The following is a 25,112-nucleotide window of genomic DNA, read 5'->3' as shown; positions in this document are numbered from 1 at the left end:
CGAATAGCAGTCTGGTTGGGACTTGAAAGTAAGCTTTGAGTCGAAAGGAACACCTAGATTTTTGATGAATTCCTTGTAGGAGAGAGGATGAGCATCTATAGAGGAAAAGGGGGAGCAGAATCAAGAGGCATAGAAAATAGAATAGATTTCACATTGAGCAGAGTTCACGAAAAGATGGTTGGACTTTAGCCAGATTGAAATATGAGTAAGATACTCACTGAGAGAGGCAATAGAAGAAGTCTGTAACACGATAGAAGATTTGAATGTCATGCCTGTAACAGCGGCATACATAAGTGATCTTGAATAATAAGAAAGAAGTGGAGCGAGGAAAATATTGAAGAGAGTAGGAGCATGAATGGAACCCTGAGGTACACCAGAGTGAAGGGGTAGGGAAGCGTCGTAGACTAGTTAAATGTGAGCTGAAAAGAATGACTAGTGAGGTAACTGGAAAACCAGGAGAGAACAGTGCCAGAGATATTGATGGAGAGGAGATGTTGCAGAAATAGTGTGGTCCACGAGATTGAAGGCTGAAGAGAGGTCAAGAGAGACAATGATGACAGAGGAGTGTTGATCTAGTGCAGTACAAGTGGAGTCATAAAGGGCCATTAGGAAGGTTTCCATACTATGGTTTTGGCAAAAACCGGACTGATGGGGCTGGAGAATGTTGCTTTGTTCAACGTGTTGCACCAATTGAATGTGGACTAGCTTCTGAAGTATCTTAGAAGGAAATCTGGATGGGAGGGAAAGATCAATATGAGGCTCCTTAAGTAAGGGCCAAACCAGAGTATGCATCCAGGAGGGAGGAACATAACCCTTCAGTAAGACTCGCAGTTAGTAATGGGAGAAAGTGAAGAATCAGCTGCTGAGACGTTGAACTAAGAATGCAGGCTAAGGATCTGCAACTGAAGATGAGAGGTTAAGGGAAGCAATGGTGCGAAAGAGGGGTGGGGAGGTTATCCAGATAGCAGCTGAAATATTATAACTATCCATATACGTTCCAGGACTGCTCTGGCTGTGCCCAACACTACCCATATACTCCCCCCTGGATTCTATATATGGTGCCCAAAGTTACATGCACAACTTAATTGATCAACAAGCCCTTAACTAGCAATAATTTGGTGCTGCTAATTATTGAAGTTAATTTGCATGTGCACACTATTCTATTAGGCTCCACACCTAACTCTCATAGCGCATATTTGAAAAGGGGGCTTGGCCAGGGGCATGTCGGACGCGTTTCAAAAAGTTGCATGCGGAATTACAACTTTTGCCTCAAGCGTACCTAAGTTGGGTGCCGGCATTTACACTTAGCAGGTGTAAGTACGGCACCGAACACTGTTCTATAAAGACTGCACACCCTTTATAAAGTAGTGCTTAGTGCTCAATTTTTTTTCAGAGCCCAAATTTTCGACGCCATTTATTAAATTCCTTCCATAGAGCAGAGGCGGTCTCTAAAGATATTCATTTCAGGTAGTGTTTGTGAATATCCCAGTCAGCAGCACTTATCCAGATAACAAGTGCTGTTATCCAGAAAAGTGACTTGGAATATTGATATGTTATTATCTTTAATGACTTACCAGTTCTCGCAGGCTTCTTTGCGCTTTGAGCTCATTTGGAGCCAGCCTTTGTTGGTCTGCTATGCTAACCTTCATTTGTGCCACCTGAGGATGGTTTTCTCCCGTTTTATATCTTCTCCCAAACTGTCAGTGCAGCATCAGTTCTTGGCTGGGCGCTATGTACCAGGGCTCCTGACACATGGGCCCCAAATCTCTCCCCCCCCCCCCCCCCCAAAAAAAAAAAAAAAAACACACAGTATTTCAGGGGCTACAAATTCAACTTCAACATTGGGAGTAGATAACCTGGCCCAGGAATTGAACCTACATCCTCCATATTGCATTGCTATTGTGCTAGCCAAAAAGCTTTTCATATTTGAAGCACAGACTTTTAAATTCATGTCTTTTACCTCATAGTTGCTTTTGAGTTCTCTTTTGGCATAAGACTTTTTTTGTTGTTGTTGTTTTTAATGGGTGGTGCACATACACATTTCCAGCTTCATTTGGCAAGGTTTGCTGCTAGACAGCTTAACGTAGTAAAAATGATAGCAGGTAAGGCCAAAACACCCCATGTAGTCTGACCAATTTTAATTTGTCTACTTTGCTTGGACATGTTATATTCTCATAGCTTTATGATTAAAAAGAACGCCCAAGTGCACCTGGATAAGTTGTCTCTATATATGTTTCATCTTACGAACTCTAGAAAAAAGCTCTTGCACAATGCAAGCACTACAGCAAATGTTAACGGTAAATCTGAGAGACTGAGATCATACTCCACATACCCTGGCTTAGGAGTAAGGTTCATTCCTATCGTGGTAATGGACAAAACTAATCAATTTGGAGAAATTGTCCCAAGACAAAACACTCCACACCCCTTTGCCAATTGGAAGCAGCAATGCAGGGGGTTGTGAAAATGAGATCAGGGCTTTGCTCTTAGCAGTGGCAACTGTGACCAATCGTCATATTTTCAGAGGGCCACCAAACTGATGTAAACATTAAATTTAAAGACAATTCTCTAGCTAAGCCTTGTATTCTGAGTTTCTAAATATCATTTACCCTATTGCTTTTCTCAGCATAACAAACATTTCATGTCGTAGCTGAGGTTTTCCAGAGCACACTGGTTGGGAATGTCAGTTTTGTGGTGCTAATGCTGAATTGGTTGCCCTGTCCCCACGTCTGATATTTCTTGCTCTTTACCACCTCCTCTCCCCCTCCTCCCCCAAAATAAGCAGGTACACTACAAGGGTGGTTTCTGAAAAAGGTTTACTTTTTGTGCTTATTTATACCTTTTGAGTTATTTTAATGTTTCTATCACGTGCCTCCTGTTTCGCTTTTCTCCTAGATTGTAGTGTTTGTTTCAAGCCCTGCTATCTTGGTAATCGTTCTTTGGGCTGTGTCCAGTCTGACAGTATCTTTCTAGGCTCTAGAAGAATGGCCTTAAGGATTTGACACAATATTTCAGCTGAGGTCTTAACAGCCTCTACAGATTCAACATCTCCTTCTTTTAAAATAACATACTTTTTTTTTTTTGCTGTTCAAAGATGTGGTGGAGGGTAAACTGCAGGGGGAAAGTTTTTACTGCAGGCAGCAAGGCTAAGACCTTTCACCTACACACACTTACCCTAATCAGACAGATTTAAGCAGCAGTTTTTTTTCTTAGAGGTGGGAGGGCCAGACAACTCTTATCTCCTGTTTCCTAGGAGCCAGAAAAATTATAAGAGCTATTGTAAGACCTGGCTTCTGTTTGCTTCCTCCTCACTGAGGTTGCTGTTCCAACAAAATAACTTGGGGAGGAGGGAAGGTGAAGAGAAATAAGAGCTGTGTGGCAGGTCATCCTGAAAGAGTTTGTAACAACCTGAACCTTCCCCTTTGTATAGAAATTTCTCTGCCCCACTCCTGGGGAAAGGTGTGTATGAGGTAGCTTGGGCCCCACAGACCCTTGGAGCTTGTCCTATGCAGAAAGCATTATTGCAGGTTTTACTAGCCGTGCGATGCAGGAAGTATTAACTTGAGACTTCTGAATTTTCCATAGGCACAAAATTGTTCACCTGGAGATACGTATAAAACATACTGTTTGGAAGTATTGCATTTAAGTTCAAGAAAAAAATTCCATCTATTTGTGTACCACAGAAAGGTGGTATATCAAATCCATGACCCCTTTTATGTTAATTATCCTGAATGTAAGCGTTAATGATTTTGATGGCGCTGATATTACTGTGAACTTTCTGGAAGGCCTTAATTTCTCAGAAGGAACATTTTGACATTTCTCTTGGGATATTGGTGGTGACATTTGCAACTAATGCTGACAGAGAATGGATACTGAAGTATTATTTTAAAACTAAGGAGAAATTGTTTATTGGAGTGAAAGAAGTGAAGGAGGCAGTTTGTTCATTCTAGTGCAGGGGTGTCCAACCTCGGTCCTCGAGGGCACAATCCACTTGAGTTTTCAGAATTTGCCCAATGAATATGCATAAAATCTATATGTGTGCACTGCCTCCATTGCATTCAAAGAGATCTCATGTATTTTCATTGTAGAAATTATGAAAGCCCAACCTGACGAGGGCTGAGGTTAGATACCCCAGTTCTAGTTGGATTTAATTGGAGACCACTTTCTATTTAAAATTTCCATAAAAATGTAACTTATTTGACTGAAAATCATATTTTTTGGACCCATCATATTGTATATCTGCCTTTTTGGCATCTAGAGGGATTTCTGTGGCGACCTCCTCAATGGTAGGACTGTTAATGGGGGTTATTGTAGTGCTCTGCTCTTTGTAATCTACGTGTAGTTAATTTCTTTTTTTTTTTTCCTTTAGCCTCCTTTTTTTGTGGATTTAAGCTGATTTTCCTTTTTTTTTTTTTTACTATAATGAAAGCTGTGTACTTTTTTTTTTTTTTTTCCCTACTCTTGTTTCAGCTTGTTCTGTATACATTGTATTCTTGGTTGTATAATTTTAAAACTTAAAATAAAAGAAAGAGAATACAAGAAATCATGGTGGTAGCACTGAGGATATTTAGATCATTAAGGGTAGGAAAAACAGGCCTTGAAGTCTTAGGTCATCATATTCTGTGTTTACTGTATCCACACTTAACCTGCCACTACACAGCATTGGAGACATGCAGGAGCTTTACATAGGTAGGGGTGCTTGCCATTTATATAATATTTCTCCTGGACATAGACTTACAAAGTTGCATAGGTTACTAGACAAAACTTGCACTGGAACATTCTGGTGGTTGTAGATATTTGCTTGGATCAATGAAAAATGTTAAAACTGTTAGAATTACCCTGAACAAGTATTATTACTATATCATCTAGGTATATAAATGTCTTGTATATAAATGTCTTGAATATTGCATGTATGTGCCTAAGAGTACACTTACCCATGAAAGTACCAGCAGGGCGCCTAAGCACTATTCTGCAAATACATAATTTACATAGTATCTATTTGCAAGAGGGGCAAGACTCTCAAGTACATGCATAACTTATAGAATGCTAGCAGTTGAGCCCGTAAAAACGGGCTGGTATTGGGGTTTTCCTTCCTTCCTTCCTTCCCTCCCTCCCCCCCCCCCCCCCCCCCCGGAGTCGCCGCCGCCATCCCTCCACCCGGCCCGGGCCCTCTCTCCGCTACTAAACTTACACATCCATTTGCCGGAACGCAGCACGCACATCAGCTGAGCTGCCGTCGGCCCTTCCTTCTCTGCCTGTGTCCCGCCCTCCTGTGACGTAACGTCAGCAAGGGCGGGACACAGGCAGGGAAGGAAGGCCGATGGCAGCTCAGCTGATGTGCGTGCTGCGTTCTGGCGAATGGATGTGTAAGTCTAGTAGCGGAGAGAGGGGCCGGATGTGTGTGGGGGGGGGGGGGTAACGGTAGCGGTGACCTCGGGTGGGCGGGTGCGGTATCAACCTCGGCGGCGCAGTTTCCCCCTCTGTCCCGCCCTCGTCATCACGTATTGACGCGGGGGCGGGACAGAGATGGAAGTCTCTACTGCGCATTTGCAGTGAGTCGGTCACTCGCCGTTTATATGTTTGATTGTAAGTTAACACATGTCCCTGACGCATTTATGCACCTGTGTTTATGGCTGGTGCAAATGTCAGGCATACCAGCACCGAGTTAAGCTAGTATTCTATAAAGGAACCTAGATGCCCAGATTCTGTTACGGAACAAGCTCCTACTGCATGTCCTTGGAGCATTTAAATGGAGGCGCTCAGTTGTAGAATTGTCCCCACGCTGCTTAGTGAACCAATGAGTAGCTATTCAGCTGTTTCTCCAACAGCACAATTGACTATGTACCAGGCTGTGGGAGCCTGGATTTTTCATGCTCTTATTGTTATAGGCATAATATCCATGAACCCAATGTGTCTGATGTTACTGTTACGCACACTCTGTCAATATTAGTAAACTGATTGACTTTAGATGATGTTGGATTAGGTAATGGACAAGGAACAGAGATGTGCTCTTTGAGCATTCCAGGCTTCTTCCACACTATGGAGCCTGCTGAAGGTCAAAGAATTGTGCCGGCTGCTGCTACAGACTGATTGTCAATCTCTCAGGCTGAACTGTTCTTAGACACTTAGGCAGAACATCAACTGTAAGTGATCAGCTAAGCACATCATGTGGCTCACAGCCAGCCAACAAGGACAGTCAAGCCTAGAGCCATGTCACAAATTGCTTCACATAGGCTAGAAGTTGTTTAGGTCATGGTAAGTAACTAATATTTCTCTTGCTTTATACCAATTGGATCCAAGATCTGTGAGATAATTGTCGTATCATGGCTGTTCCCAGGGAATACAAGATTATGAAATTTCATAGTAACATAGTGGATGGGAAGTAAAGACAGATTTGGTCCATACAGTCTTCCTAATATTAACAGTATACATTGCCAAACATAAATCTCAGCTGTAAAAACTGATCTCTTGTAGAACTCCTTGAATCCAAATCCATTAATGTTGCCTTCCTCATTGGTTGTCTACCAGTTTAAAAGTTCTGCAAAATTTTTCTCATCAGTATAGGGTTCATGGTGTTACTTGCAGGATCTCTTGAAGTATATTGCTTATACAGCTCTTTTAAATTCAAGTCCTTCCACTATTGATAAGTTGGCCGGGCTTAATTCAATTAACTTGCATCCTAAGGCAAAATAATTGAACTCCACCCGGCCTACAGTATTTTGCGTTCTAAATAAAAAAATAAGTATAAACGTGCCCCCTGAAAGATACAATAGTGGAACTTCACATTTAGACTGTGGTCCTCATGATTCAGAACTCTCACTTCCATGTATTTTTGCATAATCTCCCTGTTTTTCTAACAGTTAATCAGAAAATACATTGCTTGTAGTAAAGAACTCAAAATTTCCCTGGGAGACCTGATAGAACAGCATGCAATAGTTGGACGTCGGACTTGTTACAGGAGTCATGTAAAATTAGTTTATCTTGTTGGGCACACTGGATGGACTGTTCAGGTCTTTGTGTCGTCATTTACTATGTTACTATGAGCCTTATTTTCAAAGCACTTAGCCTTCCAAGGCTAAGTGCTTTGAAAATATTTTTTTTTTATTTTTGTTACATTTGTACTCTGCGCTTTCCCACTCAAGGCAGGCTCAATGCGGCTTACATGGGGCAATGGGAGGGGTAAGTGACTTGCCCAGAGTCACAAAGAGCTGCCTGTGCCTGAGGTGGGAATTGAACTCAGTTCCTCAGTTCCCCAGGACCAAAGTCCACCACCCTAACCACTAGGCCACTCCTCCATGAGTCCCTTGGCCACCCACAAATACAACTTTCATCCTTTAAAATAAGTTGAGGGAATGATGCGAGTCACAGAAGCTTCACTTGGCTCATAGCTGGCCATGGTCTCTCTGTTGTCATTGGGTCACATTCATTCAAAGTGGCACACAATTGGCTTCCTAAAAAAAAGGGGGGGGCAAAAATGGGGAAAAGAACCAATCGGAATACATCAGGCTACCTTTGCTTGGAAAACTCTCTTGTTTTCCTCGTGTTAAATACCTTTTCATGATTGTATCACAACCCAAATACTTTGCTAGTAGTAAAGCAATGGGGTGGGTTTTAAAATACTCTGTGCTAAAATATTACTGTCGTTTTTACACTCATAATCTGTCCCAGCCAGTGAAGACTTCATGTATTGCCCTTTGGCTTAAAATTGTTCTTTAATATAGCAAGTCTTGGCCTTGAGCTGCCCCTAAATTGTTTCAAGGCACTAGATCAGTAAATATTTAATTAGGAAGACAATTGTCTTTGATAACCCACTGACCCAGTTGAGTAAATGGCAATATGGGCCCTGTGTGGCTTACTTCCCCCCCCCCTCCCCCATTTAAACACTAACAAGTTCTTGCATGCACACATGTTCCACAGTGAATATAACAGACCTAACTGTACTCAATCCCAGTGCAAAAATCATGAAAAAATAATGCAATTTTAAAATCACCTAGCTAGTGTGATGGGCCTGGAAAATCCACATTGGATCAATAATCAGTTTTAGGCTGCTGGAACTGTCCATTATTGAGGGAGCTCAGACACTTGTGGTGGGTCCTCCATGGGACTGAAAAAGTGTGGATGTTGTCCCTCTTCACAAAAATGGTGACATAGAAGTGGAAAATGAAAGGCTGGTAAGCCTCACTTGGTGGATGGAAAAGCAATGGAAACACTGCTGAAGGAAAGGATAGAGAACTTCCTGGAATCCAGTGGATTACAAGATTGAAGGCCACATGTTTTTTTTTTTTTTTACCAAAGGAAAACTGTGCCAGATGAATTTGTTTTCCTTGACCCGGTGAGCAGAGAACTGGATCGAGAACACACTAGATGTAATCTGCTTGGGTTCTAGCAAAGCCCTTGACACACTTCCTCATAGAAGGCTAAAAGTAAACTGAGTGGGCTGAAGTTAAGACCTATAGTGGTGAACTGGATGAGAAACTGGTTGACTGACAGATGACAGAAGCTAGTGATAAATGGGATTCACTCAGAGGAGAGCAGGGCCTTCAACTCTGACTCCAACTCCTACTGATATTAGGAATTTTTGTTCTGTACATATGTCTTTGGATAGTATAAAATGATAAATTTACCATATTATAATATTTGTAAGTGTTTTTTTAAGCTGGAGTTGGAGTCTGTACATTTTTACCAACTCAAACTCCACCCAAAATTGTTACCTGTTCTAACTCCACAGCCCTGGGCATTCTATTCCATCTCACCACTAAGGAATAAAATCTACTTTATAGAGAGAATTTTAAAAAGTCATCTTAGTGTATAATGGCTTTTATAAAATTAGGTTAGGTGTGGAAGTACAGAATAGCCATACTGGGTCCATCTAGCCTAGTATACTCTTTCCAACAGTGGCCATTACCTGGCAGAAACCCAAATAGTAGCAACATTCCATGCTACCAGTCCCAGAGAATAGCAAGATTCTGGAATTCCAAATAGTAGCAACATTCCATGCTACCAATCCCGGGCCTACTTTTACTGTAGGCCTTGTCAGGGCTTGGTCCGGCCAGAATATGAGGTAATCCTTGGTAAAATATGCTAATTTTTGTGCACACTAAATGCCTATTTTTCTATTATATTTCCACTATCCATGATGTATTGTAAGCCACATTGAGCCTGCAAAGAGGTAGGAAAATGTGGGATACAAATGCAATAAAATTAAATAAAATAATCACACTTTTACACCTCTTGAGCAGACCTATTATCTGCCTTCAATGTAGGCACTGTTGCTGCTTGCTGTATTTGCACTTTTATTATATAAAAGCCAATAGGTGCCTTTCTACCCAGCTGACCTAGGTAAATTACCTACAATGGTGCAAATGGTTTTGCTTGGCAGTTTCAAATGTTTTGCTTCACCCTTCATGTTCTAACATGTACCGTTCAATCCTACCCAAGTGAAAACAAGGCAGCTGTCTTGATTCCACGTTCCCACTCCACACATTAAATATGTGAACAAAAGCTGTGAGTGAAAGAAGCCCTTAGTTTAAAGGATGGGAAAGAAAATAAGGTAATTTTGTCAGTCCTCAAAGCTTGCTTACATTTTCAAATACGTATTACCCTAGTAGAGACAGTGTGGCATATTTTCCTTTAACAAATTTTTGTAAGATGCCTAAGGAATTTATCATGAAAATGGAATGAAAACCCTCTTGTACAGATTTGTGAGGCTGTGATGCAAAGATTCTCTATTGTTTGTGTCCCTTTGCTACATTAAGTCGGACTCTAGCCAATCATGTTCCGCTTCCTATATTCTTCTAGCTACCCATTGGTGTCGTCCTGATATTTTTAGCCCAATTGGCAAGCAGTTTGTAACTTCAAAGGAATCCTTGTTGCCGGGCAGAAGTAGTAGCTGTTTGTGCAGTTCCTTCTGCTTTCTGGACTTTGCTATTAACGGCTTCCCTTTTCTCTGCAGCCTAGCAGATTTTTATCATTGCAGCTGCATACTTTATGATCATGTTTTTCCATTTTTATTTCAGCCCTTTTATAAGGGCTACAAATTGGAAGTCAGTATGTAGGCTTTATTGATATATCCTTCTGTAGACCTCCATGTAGGAATAGGCAGCTGGTTATCATTGTGACATAATTCTCCCTTTGTTAGTATACTCTGTTGGTAGTGATATCTGCAAGTATTCGGTCTGTTGCCGTTGAAACGGGTGATATGATACATTCAAATATTTTAAAGGTATTAATCCACAAACAAACCTTTTCCAGAGACGGGAAGGCAGTAGAACTAGAGGACATGAATTGAGGTTGAAGGGGGGCAGACTCGGAAATAATGTCAGGAACTATTTTTTCAAAGGGAGAGTGGTAATTTGGAATGCCCTCCTGCGGGAGGTGGTGGAGATGAAAACGGTAACAGAATTCAAAACTGAGTGGGATAAACACACAGGAATCCTCTTTTTAGAAGAAATGGATCCACGGAATCTTAACGGATCCACAGAATCTTATCAGTGATTAGGAAGCAACACGGGTAATTGGGAAGCAAAGCCAGTGCTGGGCAGACTTCTACGGACTGTCCCTGAAAATGGCAAGGACAAATCAAGGTCGGGTATACATATAAAGAATCGCAGAGAATAAGTTTATCTTGTTGGTCAGACTGGATGGACCATGCAAGTCTTTATCTGTCATCTACTATGTTAGAAATTAGGTCACTTTGTACCTATCCAAGATGCTTAAGGAAATGCATTGATGATAGAAACCATAGTTAAGATCAATAAGGTTATGATCAGGCAAAGTTCAAAGTGACCTAAAAATATGGGGATTTTACAGGAGACTGTTGCAGGTGTTTAGTGCACTTTTGTTCCAGCCACATTCTGCAGATGATAATCTTATTTATACTTTGTATAAGGTGAAAACAAACAGTGGGAATATGCTAGTGAATTCTTTGATATAGAAAAAAATTCCCTCTGTCCTATTTCAGTGGTATATCTTGTAATGCAAAGTCCTTTGGATGCTTAATTTGCCTGTTATTGGAAGTTTCATATTTAAATAAAACATCTGTCTTTCATTTTCCACATGTTATCCCATGGGCAGAATGTTAAGTCACATTTTTTACTGGATAAGCTACATTCAAATTATCACTTTATATTTTGTTTGACTTTTATTTTCCTGCAACCAGGCTGTTCTATTACTATTCCACATGCACATTTTAATTTCTAGCTATATCACCACTAAGAGACCTCAGTTTTCCCAAACCCGTTTTGGGTACTTTGATATCGTTTTTTGCAATAAAGCATGTACGATCTCTTAGAGTTCCAGATGGAATATGACGCTTGTTAAACTCTGCACTGCCTACCATAATTTTGTTTTCTTGAACTGCCCTCCGTGTCCCCTCCCCCCCCCCCCCCCCCCCCCCCCAATCATTTCTTTCAGCAGACTATTTTAACAGAATGCTTAGCGTTTACAAGTTCAGGAGTGGCTGTTGTTGGATGGTGGTCGTTTGCAACTTGATTTTGTTGAGGCTAGTTTAATTATTTGAATCCAAACCGAACTTGCTATATACCTCTTAATCCTCAGCGCATATTTGTTTTTCTCAGCTTTGTACAGTTGAGTTAAAATTAGATCATTTTGTATGAAATCAGAGATCACTGTAAGCTTGCCCAGGCAGACTGCAAACATTTTTTTTGCACAACAGGCACTTCTTTATTGCCAAGAATGACTCATTTTTAGAATATTGAATCATCACAATTGCAAAAGTGTTTTCTGAAAAGGAGAAAAACAAAATGTAATGTTAAGAAACCTATTCTGGAAGGAGTAGCTGTAATAGTTTACATTAAGCTTACACAATATATGCCTATCTATAGTTGTGGTTATTACCTTTAGACAACCATTTTTATATAATGTGAAATATTTTATTGGCTGTGCAGTACGAAGTTGTAATAGCTTTGCTAGTCCTGGAGAAAAGTGGTAAAGTGGATTTTGAGACTCTAGAGGTAGCTTTCAGGGTCGCGGTCCTGCAAAATTTCTGAGTCCCCAGTTAAGACAAATATCTAGAGATATTGTCTTTTGTTTTGTTTTCGTCTTATGCTGTAAAAATGTTGGCGCTCTTCGGTATGAGTGACATTTTTCAGACTCTTCCAATTTTCCAAGAATCAAAAATCTGCGTAATAAATGCTTTGAAGTGCCCCACGCCTTTGATCGATCCCTGAGCCATCTTAAACATTTCCTGGGTTTTTAAGACAAAACCTGATTAGTAAAGGCTGCTTTTGATTAGAGTTCGGTGACTTCTTCTATTAAACTACCGCTCCCAGGATTCCTGCTTCTGAGGAACCCACGTGATGACTGAAGAGGCAGAGTTAGCGTCGGAGGGGGAGGAGAGAGTGGGTTCTTTCTCTGATTGGACCAGGCTGTCTCGTGCGAGGCTGGAAAAAGCAGCTGTTGCTGGAGCTCGCTACTCATTCTCGCTGTGTTGTGGGGAGGCGAGAATTGAGTCATCGGGGCTTGTCTAATATAACATCTGCTTCCAAGCCCCCCCTCCCTCTACTGGCATGAGGGTAGCGGGTACGAATTACCGCTGCAGCCGGAGTTGCCACTGCTCTGGCATCCAGGACTATGCGGCCGTCACGAACAAGGTAACCTGCATCACCTAAAGGAGGGGATGGAGTTCAAAGGTGACTTCTAGGAGCCGGGTGTTGGAAGTTTTTTTTTTTTTTGTGGGGAGGGGGGTTGTTTTTTGTTTGCTTCTTGCAAACTAGGAATGAGATGCATTTCTTGAGGGAAAGGAGAGAGTGCAAGGAATAAGTAATTTAGTGGGTGATCTCGTTGGTTCTTTGCATTGAGAGGAAGACATACTGCTGTTTACAAACCAGTAAACCTATAGACGCCCTCGATAACCTCCGTTATGTATTACAAAAAAAAAAAAAGTACGGTAGGAGTTGTATTCTGACAAATCGAGACCTGAGGGATTCGTTTGAGGGCTGTTGTATTGAGCCTGATAGAAAAACCTAGACTATACATTTTTAACCTTTTAAAGGGGACTATAGAATCGGATTTGCTGGCTAAAGCAGAGAGGTGTGGTAGCTGTGTTAGTCCACTCTTAAAGGTTATCAATAGAAATCAAACAAAATAAAACATGGAAAAGAAAATAAGATACCTTTTTTTATTGGACATAATACATTTCTTGATTAGCTTTCGAAGGTTGCCCTTCTTCGTCAGATCGGAAATAAGCAAAATGTTTTACTATTTGATCTCTTGTTCTAGCGATAAATAACGTTCTTTGGGCTTATAGGCATAAGATGTATATGGCTGCATTATTATTTTGTGTGTGCTGGTATTGACAACTGGGATCTAGATTAGTGTTATCTAATGTCTGTATTGGGAGAGGAGGTGGAATCCTTTGTTCCCCCCCCCCCCCTTCCCACACATTTATCTTCTGACCTGCAACTACCTTACTGTCCCAAACTCTTGGTGATGTTATCGTTTTGTAATTAGAAATACTTCACTGTTCTCCTTATCTCGCTTTTTCTTGAGTTGTTCAAACTTTAGTTTAAGTAATTTGTGACTCCGATGAACTCTGCAAGACTAGACAGGGCATGTCCGAACAGGTCCATCTTCCCGCTCCCCCTCCCATTCTTTCAGCAATTTTTTTTTAGTGATGGGTGTCCAAAGGCAGATAGAGAGATGTGACAGTGTTGCTTCAATGTTTGTCCTTGTCCCAGTGGGAAAATCCCTTCTGGTTGAGATGGTAATTCAGAGCAGAAGGCAAAGGTCCCTTTTTTAATAGCTGATTCTGATTCTTAATCTCCAAGAACACATGGCAGATGGGCAGGTAAAACAGTACAGTGGATTATCGTTTGTGAAGCTTTTGAACAGCTGAACAGTCAGTGTAAACGCATTTCTGCTTTGGAGGATGATTTTTTTGTATTGTAGTTAAATGAAAGGTACCACAATTTTAAACAAAAAAAATTTACTCTAAATCTGAAATATTTAAAGAGGACTCTGGCCTTTTTATAATTTTAAGTGTACTGTGAGTAACACATGACAGTTGGGCCTCACAAAAGCAGGTCCTGGATACACAAGATTAATGTGTGTGGGCACTAGGCAATGCAACTTTTTGGTGTTGCCCAGTTGGCTTCATTCACCTAATCTATTGTTGATGGGAGGGTCCTTTGCCCACCCATCACTACATCTCTGACACGTGAATGTTTGTTCCAGCAAAGGAGGTTAATGACATAAATATAGCTGTGAGAACATGCTCATCTATTTTTATAAGACACACAGCTATTTGAGTGTTTGGCTCCTGAATTGAGCTATGTAGCAATATCCTTGACTGAAGAGGGACAGTCAGCAACATGTTAACTTGTGTATCAGTTCAATTTTAAATACATTTTCATTATATTTCTAATGGTTTAAGAAAGTGTTGTAGGGAGCATTCTAATACAAGGTTTATAAGTACAGGATCAAACAATTTGATTAGCTGGTCTCCCCGCCTTCAGCTTGTAATCGGTGTTGTATGTTTTATGGGACTTTTTTTTTTTTTTTTAAGTAGTGGAATTTTAGTGTGTTTTTCATAATTTTATTCCCAAGACACTTGAAGTATTCATGAAGGACTCCTTTTACAATGCATTGCTAGCGATTCCAGCACAGCAAATGCAACAAAGCTCGTAAGAATTGAATGGGCTTCACATTTGCCTCGAGGGAATCGCTAGTGCAGCTTTGTAAAAGGAGCCCTAAATGAGGTTTGCATTCTCAATATCTTTTAGGGATGCGTATTTGTGTAGTTTTGTAATAGCATATACCATTATGAAACAAAATATAGTGGTGGAAACTTTAAAAAACAAAACCCCAGAATGAAATAAACGTCTGCCATTCCTCTTAAGCTGCTTTCTAATGTTACATTTTTCATACAAAAAATGAAATGAATTTATTAATCTATGAATTTTTTTAAGGCAGCTTGGATTTCCATGTCTGTGATTTTGAGACATGTATAGCTTGCCACTGACTTTATCAAGTATTAACCTTGAGAGAGGATGGGGCTGGCCCTGTGGCTATTGCTGTAGTGCAAAGGACCTGTATTCAGTTTTTGGACCTAGCCTGAACTGGTGAGTTGGTCATAACTGAGCAATGCTAGCTAGTGCCTAGACGTGAAGCTTATGATTAGAGTCCCAGAAGGATCCTGATACATGAGCCACTGGCAGAGGCCTATAGCTTCAGACTGAGCTGTGAAAGGGATATAAGATCAGGGTGGAGGAGTGGTTAGTGGTTTAAAGCAGCAGCATAACACAGGGAACCTGTGTTTAAAATCCCATTTATCTCACTAATGCTTTCGTATTTTCTTTCTGTCCGCAAGGGCCACCAGTAGGTCAGGTTTTCAGGATGTACCATATATGAGAGAGATGCATAGAGTGCACGTAGTGGGCATGCAAATCTGTCTCATGCATATTTAGTAGGGATATCCTGAAAACCTGCCCTGTTGGCAGTCATCAAGGACTGAATGAATACGATTACAGCAGTTTTTAATTTCTTACGTACCACCTGAAAGCTGTCAAAGCAGGTTACATTCAGGTACAGTAAGTATTTTTTTTTTGCCCCTGAAGAGCTCAAGTTTGTACCTGAGGCAATGGAGGGATAAGTGACTTGCTCAAGGTCACAAGAATTTGAACCCTGACTTACCTGGTTCTTAGCCTACTGCTCTATCCATAAGACTGTTAGTGATGTTCCATGTGACCTTGGGCAAGTCGTTCACTTTGCATTGCCTTGGGTACCAGCTTGATTTGTAAGCCTTTCTTGACAAGAACCTATTCTACTGTACATGGACTATAATTTGACTTTAAACACAGTTTTAGAAGGGTGAGTAAATCAGATCTGAAAAACTACCTGTGTGGCTGTGAATGGAGGGCCACGATACCAAGTCCTAACCCTGATTTTGAAAACAGTCCAACACATTCCTCCTCCTCCCCCCCCCCCCCCCCCCCCGAAGAAAGGCACTAGCCAGAGTGAGTGACAGGTTATATTTCTAAAAGTTACAAGGGAAAATTTGGCCTTCCCACAGATTCTAAATACCTTTTGCCCCTGCCATGTTTCTAAATCTGATGGCTGGAAGCCTGATATTAGCAAGAACCTCTTGTGTAATGCTGTTGGTTTGTTCATGTTATCCTCTGTTTTACCAATAGGCAGTGGTAGACACCCCCCCCCCCTCCATGTTTGTGTGGAGGAGTTTTCTCTATATTAGATATATGTACAGGGCCTGATGGGAGAAAAATCAGAAGCTATAAGGTGGATTTCCAGATGATTCAATGAAATCATCTTTGAAAGATTCTCAATAACTATCCCCAAGATACTTGAAAGCTCAATAAAACAATCACCTGTTCTGGAGGTGAACAAGATGCAACAAAGGAGCCCTTTTACTAAGGGCATTAAGCCCTAATGCGAACTTAAGGCATGGAAAGCTGGTTACTGCAAACCTCATTAAAGCATTTTCTGTTGGTGCATGTTAACTATTAAAAAAATGTGTGTGTGTGTATATATATATATATATATATATATATATATAATGTAACAGTTATATATAACTTTTTTTTTTTTGTTAGAGGGCCATGTGTCATGAGTGAAGAACGGACACAGATGCGTTAACTAGCTAGCACATCTACATTAGTGTGCACTAACCAGCTAATGCTGAGCTAACACCAGAACATTTACCATCTCCTATTTAAGAGGTGATAAGTGTTCCTGTTAGTTCCTTTTTCCAAGCCTTACATGCTAAGGGCAAGACCTGCAAATAAAAAAAAATAAGCAAGCCCTAAATACTGGGCTTAGCGTGTGGGGAAAGTTCCATGTTAGATGCACTGAGCCCAGATTTTAATGCCCCTAGTAAAAGGGGAAAATGGGACTTGATGATACCGCCTTTCTGAGGTTTTTGCAACTACATTCAAAGCGGTTTAAATATATTCAGGTACTTATTTTGTACCAGGGGCAATGGAAGGTTAAGTGACTTGCCCAGAATCACAAGGAGCTGCAGTGGGAATCGAACTCAGTTCCCCAGGATCAAAGTCCACTGCACTAACCACTAGGCTAATCTCCCAAGGTGCATTGTAAATTCACTTTTTTTTTTTCATTGACTCGTATGAATAGCTGCCCTGTTAACCAAAGCCATGTCTGCTGCTCATTTCTGTCCAGTTTTGAGGGGGGGGGGGGGGGTCCAAGCTATATACTTGAATACAGCAAATCAGAAATAGTCAAAGAACTGAAAAATGAAATCCAACAGACCACAATATTTAGGAAGTATTGAAATACATAACAAAAAGAGTAGCCTAAAGCACTGTTTCCCAAGTCTGGTCCTGGAGTACCCTTTGCCAGTCAGGTTTTCAGGATATCCACAATGAATATGCATGGACTTGATTTGCATATTCTGTATGATGAGCTTTAAAAGGAAGCGGGTCACATCCAATATATCTGAAACCTTCATCTTGCTGCACTGGTGTAGAACTTGGATCCTGCTACTCAAAGCTAAATATTACTTTTTCACTATAGGAGGCATGGCCTGTAGATTTGGAATAACTTTTTTTTATAAATCTCAAGTTGTTACATTGTATCACAAGATGGGAACATAGGGAAGCTGTAACAGATTTTTCCCAGTCCTTATCAAAGTTCTACCACCTTAAAATTCTCCCATCTGCTTTTCCACCTTCACCACCAGTCTCATTACTTTGCTGAAAGGGTTCTGCTTGCACCTCTGCTTTGGTCAGTACCTCATTAGACTTAACATTCAAAGGTTGAAAAGCTTTCTAGGTGTTCAGAGACCTTCCACCAGTTAGTTTTTTTTCTAGCAAAAAAAGGTGCCGGTACTTCTAGGCCACCCTTCAGGGGAGGGGTGATCACTGAGGGACCCACCCCACAATAGCCAGGCCCCCTGCAACCAGTCGCAGAATTGGTGTGTAGTGCCTGAGCTCTGTCATTAAAACTTGGGGTCCATGGGTCAATTTTAGCAGACAATTGAAAAGGTGCCGGTACTCAGTACCACCAAGTACCCCCTCAAACAAAAAAAAAAGGCCCTGCTTTTGGCCTCCCACAAGGCGTCAAGATCAATGGCTATTTTACTGTACCGAAGCCACCACTCAACACAGGGTGAATGTCCTTCGTTGTTACCATAGCTTGGGACTGTTCTTTTTTTTTTTTTTTTCCTCCACGTCCCCTAAAACAGGTGTTTTCTATGCCAGGAAGTGGTAACACAGCCTGCTCCCCCACTGACACCATCACTTCCACAGCTGCACTTCTTTGTGTCTTGGGGGCACCAGTCTCTGCTCCAAACTCAACAAAGCTTGGCCTACACTCAGATCTGCAGAGCTACCCACAGATCTTCCTGAATCGGTGGCAATTCTTCATGTGGAGCAGAGCCCATCCCATCCAAAGTTGTGTGGACTGGATAAAGGGTCATGAATTTGATATGCGCCACCTTTCTGCGGTATAACCAAAGCGATTTATGTTTGTTAAATGCAGGTACTTTCGCTGTCCCTAGTGCTCACAATCAAGTGTTTTGTACCTTTGTGACTTGCCCACAGTCACAAGGAGCTGCAGTGGGAATCGCACCGAGGTTCAGAGTCTGTCTTCCCTTTCCTTTTTCCCATTGGAGCTCAGACACGGTCATGCCACCTCCCGAACTGCAAGACATGAGGAACTTGCTCCCAGTGCCATTTTGGCCTCTTTGCCTCGAACAAAACACAAGTTTATTAAAGAGCTTAAATGTCATAAATATAAATTTCTATGTAATACATTTAGGGGTCCTCTCTTACTAAAGTGTGTTAAGCTGTTAAAGTGCACGAATTAGTGTACTTGCTCTTAATAAACATGGTAAATGTTATTGCTGTGGCATGACACTGCGCTAATTGCTATGTTAGGGGGTGGGACCTGAGTGGGTGTAGATTGTATACTGCAGTTAAAGCACTGTACTTAGCTGCATGCTGTCCCTTGTGCTACCATGCACCCCCTTCCACTTGCCCCACTTATCTCTACAGGGCTGTGATTTAGATATGTATTTCATATTTTTTTTTGTAAATTCTGCTGTGAAAGCTAGTGATACAACTCTACATCTTTCTTAATAGTTGCTATGTATAGTGACATGATTTAAGCGTAGTTTTCTATTGGTTGCTGTTTGTGCAATTTATTTGTGGGGAAGCACAATGGTACCTGCAGGGTGTTTTTAGGTGAGTCATGAATCTAGTATTTTTTTATATCTGAGTTTTATAAGATCAACACACACAATCCAAAAAACAAATTAGGACAATGGCACCTTTTGTAGTAAAACCTATCTCTTTGAAATTTTGTCTGGATTTAGAATGCACCTTTTCAGTAGTAGGGCAAGGTGAGTTACATTCAGGTACACTAGGTATTTCTCTATCCCCAGGAGGGTTAGATGACTTCCAGACAAGGTAGAGGACCCAAACAGGCAGTGTCCCTTGCATATGAAACCCCATTACTTGAGAAAATGTTGGGGGTTCAGAGAGAAACCCCTGAAAGAGCACAAAAAAGCTGCTCAAGAGGTACAGATTCTGTTACAAATGTTGTTCTTCCTCAGAGCACCTTTCCAAAGACTAAAGCATCAGTCAACTGCACAGATCAGCAGTGACCAACATGTCTATGCCCTACACCCAGACAATGTTGGTGATCCTTATGATCTTAGGCATTTGAACTGGGCTTTCCTGATTGTTAGCCTGGTGCACTAACCACTAGGTGGCCACTCTATTGTGGTGTCTGGACAAGCAGATGTCTGCATCTACCGCAACTGTAATACCAAGGCATGCAGCAAGCTAAATGTATTCAAATTTTATGCACAGAACTTGCATGCAAATCAGAGAGCCTGACGGACTCATGCACACAAAACGCTGTAGTTACTATAGAACCTTTGTACATGTTGGAACAAAAATGAAAGCATTGGTGCCTGTTCTGTGCATGAACATAAGAATAGCCATACTGGGACAGACCAGTGGTCCATCCAGCCCAGAATCCTGCTTCCAACAGTGGCCAATCCAGGTTCCAAGTATCTTTCTTTCTGTTCTGTTCTATTGGAGTCTTTTATATACTACCCATTTTCCATAAAGGATTCATAGCGGTTTACGATAAGGAAATTGAAGCTTTTCATATAAAGCAGTGATATCTTGAGGAATGACAATAGGAAGAAGAAATCTGTTGCACAGTCTGAAACTGTTGACATAATACCTAGCTATTGTCAAACAGAAGTCTTCAAGGCCTTGCTGAAGGAGAAGCAGGAGGAGGATATATGCATTAGATGTGGTAACATATATTCCATAGTCTCATCCCTGCAAAGGAAAAGGAATTCTCAATGGTTTTGAAGCGAATGTACTTTGGTGATGGAAAACCTAATTTCAGTGTTCTCAGAAAACCTAAAGTTCTGCTATGGGATGGCGGTAACGAGCAGTTCACGCAACCCCTCTGAATTTGATCTGAAAACAGATTTGAAAATTAAGCAGAGTACCCTGAAATTTATACACTGACAAGTTGGCAACCAGTGGAGATCACACATTGATGATGACACGCTGTCGAAGCAGCTCAATCTGCAAACCTTCTGAAAAGCAGTATTTTACATCAACTGTAGATGGGTGAGCAGTTTGCTTGAGGTCCAAAGGTATAACGAATTGCAGCAGTCTAATTGTGGTAGCAAAACAGTGTGGGCTAGAATCCTAAAAGTCCTCCTTTTGAAATAGCGATCTGATTGCTCTTAGTTGTCTGAGTTTATAAGAAAATCTTTTGATTTTGTTTATCAAATCTCAGACCTGAATCTAGAATTACACCAAGTACCCTTGAGTGATCTTCTATTTTTAGAATTTCTCCTACATTGACATTGCTGGAAGTGAACTGACCTCGCCAAACCAGAGCATTTTTCATTTTTTGCTTGTTTCAGGAAATATTTTGTAGCCCAGCCATCAGTGACAGAAATGTGGTGCCTAATGGAATGTCCTCAGATTTGTCCAGTTCCGGGCATAAAAGGAGACTATCATCTGTGTTCGATAATATAGTGATTCCCCCTGACTGACAAGTAGTTTCCTAGTGAACTCGTGCAGATATTAGAGAAGATGAGAGCGGTGAACCTTGGGGAACCCTGCATCCTGGGCCGCAGTATGATCTGGTCTTCTGATATAATTCAAACCAGCTCAACACTTTCCCAGTAATGCCTATCTCATTTAGCAGGAAAAGGAGGTTCGAGTGATTCGCAATATCAAATGCTGCTGAGATGTCTGGCAGAAACCCAAATAGTAGCAACATTCCATGCCACCAGTCCCAGAGCAAGCGTGGCTTCCCCCATTTCAACTACAGACTGGACTTCTTCTCTAGGAACCCAGACACGCCAACCACTGACATCATATCCTCCACCAGCGAGTTCCAGAGCCCAACCATTCCTTCAGTGAATTCATTGAGTGTCCCCTGGTCTTTGTACTTCCTGAAAGAGTGAAAAACTGATTTCACTTTTACCTGTTCTGCACCACTCAGGATTTTGTAGACCTCAATCATTTTCCCCCTCAGCCAGTGGCGTTCCTTGCCTGGATGGCACCCAGGGCGGAGCGCCGATGTACGCCCCCCCCGGGTGCACGCCGCGGGGGGGTGCCATGGCGCACGCCTGCTCCGAGTTCGCTAAACTTCTTTGCTCGTTCGCTGCAGCTCCCTCTACCCCGAAACAGGAAGTAACCTGTTCCGGGGCAGAGGGAGCTGCAGTGAACGAGCAAAGAAGTTTAGCGAACTCGTAGCAGGCGCGTGCCACGGCACCCCCCAGCGGTGTGCACCCGGGGAGGACTGCCCCCACCGCCCCCCCTTGGTACGCCACTGCCCTCAGCCATCTCTTTTTCAAGCTGAAGAGACCTAATCTCTTGTGCTTTTCCCCACATGAGAGGTGTTCCATTCTCCATCATTTTGGTTGCTTTTCTTTGAACCTTTTCTAATTCTGCTATATCTATTTTTTGATATGGTGACCAGAATTGAATGTAATACTCGGTGAGGTTGCACCATGGAGTGATAGAGGCATTATAATATTCTCAATCTTATTTACCATCCCTTTCCTGATCATTCCTAGCATGCTGTTTGCTTTTTTGGCTGCCTTGTATATAATATTTGAGGCTGATTTTTGTGCAGAACAGGCACTGTGTTTGTTCCTACATGTGCAAAAGCTTACCTCCAATTGGTCTTTTAAACTTGCAGGCACTTCTGGTTGCAGAAGATGACATAAATGGTAGTTAAATCTTTAAAAAACTGACATTACATTTCTCCACTAACCTTTCTACACTGCCCCAGATCTGGTGAAAAGTTTCTCACATTGTCCACAAAGCAAAAACCACTGTTTTTTCTTCTGTGCATTGCCCAGAATATCATTACTATACAGTCAAACCCGCTTAATATCACATTTAAGGGACTGTTCAAATCATGACATTAAGTGGAGTTGGCATTAACTGCAGACATTTACAGAGCACTAAAAGCCAATCTCAACATAAAGAGTTTCCATACTGGGTCAGACCAATGGTCCATCTAGCCCAGTATCCTGTTTCCAACAGTGGCCAAGCCAGGTCACAAATACCTGGCAGAAACCCAAATTGTGGCAACACTTCATGCTACAAATCCTAGGGCAAGCAGTTCCTTCCCCATGTCTGTCTCAATAGCAAACTATGGACTTTTCCTCCAGGAACTTGTCCAAGCCTCTTTTTTTTTTTTTAAACCGAGACATGTTAACCGGTGTTAACCACATTACTACTACTACTATTTAGCATTTCTGTAGCGCTACAAGGTGTACGCAGCACTGCACAAACATAGAAGAAAGACAGTCCCTGCTCAAAGAGCTTACAATCTAATAGACAAAAAATAAACCACATCCTCCAGCAAAGAGTTCCAGAGCCTTAACTATTCATTGAGTGAAAAAATATTTCCTCCTATTTGTTTTAAAGTGTTTCCATGTAACTTCATTGAGTGTCCCCTAGTGTTTGTACTTTTGGAACAAATAAAAATCAATTTACTTCTACTTGTTCTACACCACTCAATCATATCCCCCCTTAGCAGTCTGTTTTCCAAGCTGAAGAGCCCTAACCTCTTTAGCTTTTCCTCATACGAGAGGAGTTCCATCCCCTTTATCATTTGGTCACTCTTCTTTGAACCTTTTCTAATTCCGCTATATCTCTTTTGAGATACAGTGACCAGAACCAAACACAGTACTTTCTGGCTTGGTACCCCGCTGCTACAACTGCAATATCTGGGAGGCAGAGGCACGGCACTCTGTCCATTGTCCCTCCCTTTAGAGGGCTTAAATGGTGCATGACCTATTTTTTTCATTTCAAGGAAACTTAAGGGGCCCTTTTTCTATTAGTGTGTTTAAGCACTTAACATGCGGAAACAGGCTACCACAGAACTGCATTGAAGTGTTTTGTGGTAGTTTGCCTGTTTTTCTGTGTTCTGAACCATGTGATTGTGCATTTTTCTGTTGGGAGCGTAGCATGGGCAGAATGGGTATGGAAGTATTAGTGCACTGTTAGTAACTTGCTAACTGGTTTGCACAGTTAACATGGAAGTTACTGCCTCTTAACTGTGGCCAGGTGTACTGTGTGCTAATTGCTACTTTAATGCAGGACCAGCATTAGAAAATGCTGGTTACTCGGCACTGCACAAAACTTGTAGCTGCTTTACAATATATTCCTGTGTTAGCTGTGGTTTCTACAAATTTTACTGTAGTTTAGTAAAATGGGACCTTAGATTTCAAAAACAGATATCTGAGCAAAGACCCAAACAGGAAGTAATAATAGAAGTAAAAACACAAAACAAGCCAATAATTTGAGGAACATGTTTGTGCTGATGTTTCAAAGGCTAGACTTTGCATATTCTGTGCAAACCTCAACATTTCAAAAATATTAACTTATTAGCAATAAGATAACCTTGTTACATAAAGCTCATTGTTGTAGTGTCTCTTCTGATGTCTTTGTTTTCAAATACCTAAACACCCAGTAGAAGAGAGGAGGTTCTTACCTAAAGTACCTGATCCAGAATCTCTGGTCGCTGCATCTCAAAAAAGATATAGTGGAATTTAGAAAAGGTACAGAGAAGGGCGACGAAAATGATAAAGGGGATGGGACGACTTCCCTATGAGGAAAGGCTAAAGTGGCTGAGGGGAGATATGATAGAGGTCTATAAAATGAGTGCGGTGGAACGGGTAGACGTGAAGCGTGCGTTTACGCTTTCCAAAAATACTAGGACTAGGGGGCATGTGGCCTGGATTGGCCACTGTTGGAAACAGGATGCTGGGCTTGATGGACCTTTTGGTCTGTCCCAGTGTAGCAATACTTATGTACTTGGGATTCTGAATGGAATCTTGCTACTCTTTGGGGTTCTACATGGAATGTTGCTACACTTTGAAATTCTGCATGGAATCTTGTTTAGAATTCTAGAATCTTGCTACTCTTTGGGGTTCTACATGGAATTTTGCTACTCTGTTTTTCTGCCAGGTACTTGTGACCTGGATTGTCCACTGTTGAAAACAGGATGCAGGGCTTGATGGACCTTTTGGTCTGTTCCAGTATGGCAATACTTGTGTAAATAAGTTCAGAATTATTTTAGGAGCACTACTAGTTCTAATCCATTCCTGCTGCCTGCTCTATCATCCGAGAGCTATGCCTGTATCTTCTGGCACATTGAAAGTGTTGTTTTAACACACAGCTTAGTGGTCTAATTTTTATTGAAATAAGGGAGTGGCTATATAAGAGGATTAAAAAAAAAAAAAAAAAAAAAAAGCTTCTGAACAAAAAGGACAAATACATAGGAAAAGACCAGCAGAGGGAATCAAGCTAAACAGGAAAAAGGATTAGATTTGTCCAATTCTTGTTGTGGTTAACTTGGCCAATTCAGCTTTGTTAGTAAATAAATGACTAGAGGGATCTTGAGTTTTAGCCTTGTTTGTTGTTGTAAACAGCTACTATTAAGCAACCACAATTGCAGGAACATGAACTCTGTGTGGTGTCCAAAATTATAGAGTTGCCTGTTATCTAAACAAGTATCTCCAATTACAGACTTTCTGAAGGCAAAAAATAGCTTGCAGTTAATGGTTGTGTGTTGGACTGGGAATTTTATTTTTAAAGGCTTTAAAATCAATTGGATCC

The 25,112-nt window shown here is 41.3% G+C and overlaps 1 protein-coding gene across 2 annotated transcripts in view; it reads left to right on the top strand.

Annotated features, from left to right (window-relative positions):
• Window positions 1-25,112, top strand: part of SESN2 (sestrin 2) — a 51,239-nt gene that overhangs the window by 5,720 nt on the left and 20,407 nt on the right. The window contains exon 1 of one of the 2 annotated variants that reach the window (XM_030217698.1): window positions 12,447-12,608. The exons of the other annotated variant lie outside the window; for it this stretch is intronic. Coding sequence (XP_030073558.1) covers window positions 12,525-12,608 — 84 coding nt within the window. The 5' untranslated portion in view covers window positions 12,447-12,524. Of the gene's footprint in view, window positions 1-12,446; window positions 12,609-25,112 lie in introns of those variants that run through there. 2 annotated transcript variants of the gene reach the window in all.

The sequence above is a fragment of the Microcaecilia unicolor genome, chromosome 11, assembly GCF_901765095.1.
Source record: "Microcaecilia unicolor chromosome 11, aMicUni1.1, whole genome shotgun sequence".
Lineage (NCBI taxonomy): Eukaryota > Metazoa > Chordata > Amphibia > Gymnophiona > Siphonopidae > Microcaecilia > Microcaecilia unicolor.
This window is presented reverse-complemented; position numbering and strand designations above follow the sequence as displayed.